This window comes from Electrona antarctica (assembly GCF_951216825.1).
Source record: "Electrona antarctica genome assembly, chromosome: 18".
Taxonomy (NCBI): Eukaryota; Metazoa; Chordata; class Actinopteri; order Myctophiformes; family Myctophidae; genus Electrona; species Electrona antarctica.
In genome coordinates, this window is record NC_136799.1 from 38,882,309 (window position 1) to 38,890,208 (window position 7,900).

At 51.5% G+C, this 7,900-nt stretch overlaps 1 protein-coding gene across 2 annotated transcripts in view; it reads left to right on the top strand.

Moving 5' to 3' along the window:
- LOC306942195 (MAM domain-containing glycosylphosphatidylinositol anchor protein 2-like) overlaps positions 1-7,657 on the top strand; it is a 77,525-nt gene extending 69,868 nt beyond the window's left edge. For both annotated transcript variants that reach the window (XM_079527960.1, XM_079527961.1), the window contains exon 19: positions 7,242-7,657. In XM_079527960.1, coding sequence (XP_079384086.1) covers positions 7,242-7,324 — 83 coding nt within the window. In that variant the 3' untranslated portion in view covers positions 7,325-7,657. The remainder of the gene's footprint in view (positions 1-7,241) is intronic.
- Positions 7,658-7,900: the final 243 nt, after the last annotated feature.

Below are 7,900 nucleotides of genomic sequence, written 5' to 3' on the forward strand. Positions count from 1 at the left end.
CCCGAGGCCCATTCTAACAGCCTCATTCAGACCCGAGGCCCATTCTAACAGCCTCATTCAGACCCGAGGCCCATTCTAACAGCCTCATTCAGACCCAAGGCCCATTCTAACAGCCTCATTCAGACCCGAGGCCCATTCTAACAGCCTCATTCAGACCCAAGGCCCATTCTAACAGCCTCATTCAGACCCGAGGCCCATTCTAACAGCCTCATTCAGACCCGAGGCCCATTCTAACAGCCTCATTCAGACCCGAGGCCCATTCTAACAGCCTCATTCAGACCCGAGGCCCATTCTAACAGCCTCATTCAGACCCGAGGCCCATTCTAACAGCTCTCATTCAGACCCAAGGCCCATTCTAACAGCCTCATTCAGACCCGAGGCCCATTCTAACAGCTCTCATTCAGACCCGAGGCCCATTCTAACAGCCTCATTCAGACCCGAGGCCCATTCTAACAGCCTCATTCAGACCCAAGGCCCATTCTAACAGCCTCATTCAGACCCAAGGCCCATTCTAACAGCCTCATTCAGACCCGAGGCCCATTCTAACAGCCTCATTCAGACCCAAGGCCCATTCTAACAGCCTCATTCAGACCCAAGGCCCATTCTAACAGCCTCATTCAGACCCGAGGCCCATTCTAACAGCTCTCATTCAGACCCAAGGCCCATTCTAACAGCCTCATTCAGACCCAAGGCCCATTCTAACAGCTCTCATTCAGACCCGAGGCCCATTCTAACAGCCTCATTCAGACCCAAGGCCCATTCTAACAGCCTCATTCAGACCCGAGGCCCATTCTAACAGCTCTCATTCAGACCCGAGGCCCATTCTAACAGCCTCATTCAGACCCAAGGCCCATTCTAACAGCTCTCATTCAGACCCAAGGCCCATTCTAACAGCCTCATTCAGACCCAAGGCCCATTCTAACAGCTCTCATTCAGACCCGAGGCCCATTCTAACAGCTCTCATTCAGACCCGAGGCCCATTCTAACAGCCTCATTCAGACCCAAGGCCCATTCTAACAGCTCTCATTCAGACCCGAGGCCCATTCTAACAGCCTCATTCAGACCCAAGGCCCATTCTAACAGCTCTCATTCAGACCTGAGGCCCATTCTAACAGCTCTCATCCAGACCTGAGGCCCATTCTAACAGCTCTCACACTTTCAAGAGTTTTCTAAAATGTCAACTGGCGCTCTGAGCCTTGGAATGAATACATTACCCCAGTGTTGTTTTTGGCGGCAAAGTTTAGATTTTAGGTTTATTCATAGTCTCTTTGTCAGGAGGTGGTTTCCAAGTAGGACCCAAATGCGAGGAAGTCAGAATCAAGTGGAAGTTTATTTAAACAGAGGTTTGCAGGAGAGCAACACCATCAAACAAACATAAAACAGACTAGGAACTCAGGTGACAATACAATAATCCAACACAGAACACAACCAAACACAGGGCTTAAATAGGCACAAGATTAACAGGACACAGGTGAACTCAAATCAAATCAACAACAGGATTGGCTGGGGGAAAACAAGACACAGGTGAAACAAAGAACCAAAAATCAGGGAAGGTGAGACAAGGCAGGAACCAACTACAAAGGAAAACAGGAAACACAAAGCATCACTTCAAAATAAGATTCAAGAACACCATAGCATAACTTCAGAATAAGTTCCAAGAACAACAAAAACAACACACAGAAGGCAGATCCTGACAATACCCCCCATCAAAGGGGCGGATCCCCAGACGCCCCACAAAAACAACAAACGGGAAGTGGTCCGGCGGAGGGACCAGGACTGAACTGGAGGGACAGGGCAAGACAGAGGGGGCAAGGCGGAAAATAACTGGACTGGAGCAAAGAGCCAGGGGCTGGGGGCTAAGGCAGGGTGGAGAGGGGCTGGGGATGACTGACCAATACAGAACAGAGAGGACAGAGGACACTAGCAAGGAAAAGGTGACGAGAAACAGGCAGAAAAGAGACAAGACGGAGAATAGGAATCACTCACACAAGCAATCAAGAAGACACACACAAGGACAAAGACATCCACAACAGGCATCACACAACTAGCTGAAAGACTACAAGAAACCAGAAAAACACTGCAGGCTACAGACACAGGACAGACATGGAGAGACAGCGGAAGGCACAACCATACAACCGGAATCACACTGAAAGACAAGTAGGCAAACACACAGACAGACATGCAGAAAGGCACATAGACAAGCAGACAGGCATCAACTCAGACAAACCAATAGACAAACAGATTAACTGGCACACTGGCAGACAAGCGGACAAACAGGTGATCTCACACATCTGGCGGGAAAGAAAGTCAGAAGGTAGACTGGAGGACTGGGGGGTAGACAGACGGACTAAAAGACTAGCAGACAAACTAGCAGACACGCAGAGAGGGAGACAGGCAGACAAACAGAAAGGGAGAGCAGTAGGTAGACCAAGTGAACCCTCCACCAAAGGGCAGGACATTCTAGAACGGAACAGAGGAGGCTGGGAAGAGGAAGTAACTTGGGGAACAAAGGGGCTGGCATACTGGGATACAGGGGAGAAAGGCTGCAAAACTGGGGAAGTAAGGTGGCCAGGGACAGGGCTAGAAACGGGACTATAGGGCCTGGGTCTAGGGCAAAGAGGCTGAAGAGGGCTGGGACAAAATGGCTCTGCAGAGCATGGGGACAAAGGCTCAGGAGGACATGGAGACAGAGACTGGGGCAGCGGACACTGAGACGGGGGCATAGGGAGAGGAGAATATTGGTCAGGTGGCTGAAGGGGTACTGGGAGAACAAAACAGGCCTCACATGGCTGTTTAGACACTGGGAGGACTGAACTGGGGTCTGGTGGCTGTGGGGACACTAGGAGCACAGAACAAGGGTCTGGTGGCTGGGGGAACACTGGGAGGACAGAACAGGAGTCTGGTGGCTGGGGGGACACTGGGAGGACAGAACAGGAGTCTGGTGACTGGGGGGACACTGGGAGGACAGAACAGGAGTCTGGTGGCTGGGGGGACACTGGGAGGACAGAACAGGAGTCTGGTGGCTGGGGGAACACTGGGTTTGGTTCAACAGCGACAACCAGAGGCAGTTCAGAATGTTCAATGTGAGTGTCAGCAGGGTAAACGGATAGGGTCTCAGGCAGACTGTCAGCAGAGACAGCTGACAGGACGTCTGGCTGGGCGTCGGCATAGTCCGCTGGCAGAGCATCAGCGAGGGAAGTCGATGGGGATGCAGGCACGACGTTGGTGATGGCGACGGCCGGGTAAACATGTGGAACACAAGCGGGGGTAGCCGACGAGGACACAGACAGGACAGAGGCGGGGACAGACGAGGACACAGACTGGACACAGGCGGGGACAGACGAAGACACAGACTGGACACAGGCGGGGACAGACGAGGACAAAGACAGGACCGAGGCGGGGACAGACGAGGACACGGACTGGACAGAGGCAGGGACAGACGAGGACTCGGACGGGTCACTGACGGGACTAGGCAGGGTGTTGGCGGGACCAGCCAACACAATCTCAGGCAAAACTTGGGGCAGAGTCACAGTAGCACTGGGCAGCAGTGGAGCCTCTTGAACACTGGGCAGTGATACACACTGGGCACTGGATAGCAAGGACTCCAAGGCGCTGGGCAGCGAAGAATCCATGACGCTGGGCAACAGGGAGCGTTGCCGGTGTCGGGAACCATGTCGCGCACGCCCCCTTCTGGAGGTCCCACGGGTTCCCCTGAACACGACCAAACGAGACCCCTCAAATGGGTCTTGGGCTGGAGTCGGCTCAGGGTAGACAGGTACCGAGTCATTACAGACAAGATCAGGGAAGTTCACAAAGCAGGCAGGTGTAGGGACGCAGGGATGCAGAAGAGTGTCAGCAGCACCGGGCACAGTGACACTGGGCACCTCGGAGGCACTGGACAGCGCAGGCTCGGTGGCACTGGGCAGCGCAGGCTCGGTGGCGCTGGGCAGCACAGGCTCGGTGGCGCTGGACAGCTCGGGTTCAGGTTCGCTGGGCAGCTCGGGTTCGCTGGGCAGCTCGGGTTCGGGTTCGCTGGGCAGCTCGGGTTCTCTGGGCAGCTCGGGTTCGCTGGGCAGCTCGGGTTCGCTGGGCAGCTCGGGTTCGCTGGGCAGCTCGGGCTCGGGTTCGCTGGGCAGCTCGGGTTCGCTGGGCAGCTCGGGTTCGCTGGGCAGCTCGGGTTCGCTGGGCAGCTCGGGCTCGGGTTCGCTGGGCAGCTCGGGCTCGGGTTCGCTGGGCAGCTCGGGCTCGGGTTCGCTGGGCAGCTCGGGTTCGCTGGGCAGCTCAGGTTCGCTGGGCAGATCGGGTTCGGGTTCGCTGGGCAGCTTGGGTGCGCTGGGCAGCACAGGCATGGACTTGGTGTTGCTGGGCAGCACAGGTTCAGGAACACTAGATACTGGAGAACCAAAAACTCTTCTCAGCTCTGTTGTGAAAGAGTTGTAGCTGGAGCAAAAACTTTGTTCCTCCTCCCACACATCAATAGCCCAGGATAGGGCCTCTCCTGTGAGCATGTACCTCACATAAGCCAGGCGGGAATGTTCAGTGGAGAAGGCAGGTGCCTGGTCCTCAAAAACTGCCCAACACTGGGCAAGGAAAGAGTCACAGGACTCAGGATTACCTCCATAGCGCTCAGGGTGAGGAGCGTGGAGCCCCTGGGTGGGCAAGGCATGGGCAGGAGATGGCAGAGTACAGGCATGTGTCACAGGGGTGTACACCGACAGACAGGGACAAATTAGCCATTGGGCCAGTGGGGCCGTGGCCCAGGGGCCCTTGGCTCTCAGGGGCCCTTCAGGGAAATTGGACCGTGAGGTACTGGGTTTGACGCCCTGAAAAGGGCTCCTGGGGCCCTTCATTGGCCATTGATTGTGTTAAATTTAGGTCAAAAAGGTGATAAAAACACGAAAATGTTGCGCGCACGCGTGCTATGGGGGCCCTGCAAAAATGACCGGCCCAGGGGCCCTCATGGGCGTTAATCCGTCCCTGCCGACAGACCTGGGCTCACTAGCGGCTTGCTCCAAACTGCTGGCATCTTGAAAATAATCAAAAACAAAACTCTTCCCGCTGGGTCCAATGGTGGTTGGATTATTCTGTCAGGAGGTGGTTTCCAAGTAGGACCCAAATGCGAGGAAGTCAGAATCAAGTGGAAGTTTATTTAAACAGAGGTTTGCAGGAGAGCAACACCATCAAACAAACATAAAACAGACTAGGAACTCAGGTGACAATACAATAATCCAACACAGAACACAACCAAACACAGGGCTTAAATAGGCACAAGATTAACAGGACACAGGTGAACTCAAATCAAATCAACAACAGGATTGGCTGGGGGAAAACAAGACACAGGTGAAACAAAGAACCAAAAATCAGGGAAGGTGAGACAAGGCAGGAACCAACTACAAAGGAAAACAGGAAACACTAACAGCCTCATTCAGACCCGAGGCCCATTCTAACAGCTCTCATTCAGACCCGAGGCCCATTCTAACAGCCTCATTCAGACCCGAGGCCCATTCTAACAGCCTCATTCAGACCCAAGGCCCATTCTAACAGCCTCATTCAGACCCAAGGCCCATTCTAACAGCCTCATTCAGACCCGAGGCCCATTCTAACAGCCTCATTCAGACCCAAGGCCCATTCTAACAGCCTCATTCAGACCCAAGGCCCATTCTAACAGCCTCATTCAGACCCGAGGCCCATTCTAACAGCTCTCATTCAGACCCAAGGCCCATTCTAACAGCCTCATTCAGACCCAAGGCCCATTCTAACAGCTCTCATTCAGACCCGAGGCCCATTCTAACAGCCTCATTCAGACCCAAGGCCCATTCTAACAGCCTCATTCAGACCCGAGGCCCATTCTAACAGCTCTCATTCAGACCCGAGGCCCATTCTAACAGCCTCATTCAGACCCAAGGCCCATTCTAACAGCTCTCATTCAGACCCAAGGCCCATTCTAACAGCCTCATTCAGACCCAAGGCCCATTCTAACAGCTCTCATTCAGACCCGAGGCCCATTCTAACAGCTCTCATTCAGACCCGAGGCCCATTCTAACAGCCTCATTCAGACCCAAGGCCCATTCTAACAGCTCTCATTCAGACCCGAGGCCCATTCTAACAGCCTCATTCAGACCCAAGGCCCATTCTAACAGCTCTCATTCAGACCTGAGGCCCATTCTAACAGCTCTCATCCAGACCTGAGGCCCATTCTAACAGCTCTCACACTTTCAAGAGTTTTCTAAAATGTCAACTGGCGCTCTGAGCCTTGGAATGAATACATTACCCCAGTGTTGTTTTTGGCGGCAAAGTTTAGATTTTAGGTTTATTCATAGTCTCTTTGTCAGGAGGTGGTTTCCAAGTAGGACCCAAATGCGAGGAAGTCAGAATCAAGTGGAAGTTTATTTAAACAGAGGTTTGCAGGAGAGCAACACCATCAAACAAACATAAAACAGACTAGGAACTCAGGTGACAATACAATAATCCAACACAGAACACAACCAAACACAGGGCTTAAATAGGCACAAGATTAACAGGACACAGGTGAACTCAAATCAAATCAACAACAGGATTGGCTGGGGGAAAACAAGACACAGGTGAAACAAAGAACCAAAAATCAGGGAAGGTGAGACAAGGCAGGAACCAACTACAAAGGAAAACAGGAAACACAAAGCATCACTTCAAAATAAGATTCAAGAACACCATAGCATAACTTCAGAATAAGTTCCAAGAACAACAAAAACAACACACAGAAGGCAGATCCTGACACTCTTGAATAGTTTTCATTTCTTTTTAGTTACATTTTAGTCACCTGGAATGATTTAGTGTTTTAGTTTTAGTCTACTAAGATTTTAGTCGACTAAATCTACAGTTGATTTAGTCGAACAAAATGTATTTTGGATGACTCATACTGGATCTCTTGTCCACTAGTCCCTTCCTAATATTTTAGTCTAGTTTTTATTTGTTGACGGAATTGTCAGTATATTTAGTCTTAGTTTTAGTCATCATAGCTTAGTTTTTATTTAGTTTCCATTTACTTTTCGTCAGTGGAAAAAGGTAGTCGACGAACATTTTTCGTCTTAGTTTTAGTTGACAAAATCAACACTGCATTACTCAAAGGCAGTCAATGAGGTTACAGCACTATAATCATTGCTAATTAGCTACAGACTGTTCAGTAACGGTCTGTCTCCCTGTCTCCCTGTCTGTCTCTCTCTCTCTCTCTCTCTCTCTCTCTCTCTCTCCCCCTCCCCTCACAGATCTACGCTCTCTGGCCCCTCCCGCATTTTCCCATATATGGCAGCTCTGCGTCATCTTGGCCCTGATTGGTTGTCAGAGGTGACCCACCTCTCCCTCGGAGAGCCACGACACTTGAACACCCCCCCAGCCCCCCCAGCCCCGCGTCCCCCGACACCAACCAATCACGAATCAGAGAGAGACTGCAAAGGTGTTGAAGCCCCGCCTACCAAAGACCATAATGATGAAGCATCCCGATGATGTCATAGAGGTCAGGGTGGGGTCAGGAGGAGCAGTTACAGCTGGGTTAGCGCGTCATAGAGTAGAGCACTTATTGGGTCCATTTGGTTCCATTTGTTACGCTCTCAGAGTTAAGTGAACACTGAGAATTTTACAGTGTAGATTGTGATCCCACAGCTAAAAATAAAATAAAAATCACACCCGTGTGAAGTGAGGCGCGCTCTGTATCATCATACATCATTTCATTCCGGCCAATCAGAATTTGCGTCCTCACCTTCGTCATCAATGTTTGTGTTACGCAATGTTTGTGTTTACACAAACACTAAAAGTTGTCCATGCATTGTCAATGGCATTTAATGTTTGTGTTAGGACAAAGTTTGTGTTTGCACACACACTAAAAGCTGGTTCTGTACACTCTCAGTGTTACAGGCCTGTCAAGGGT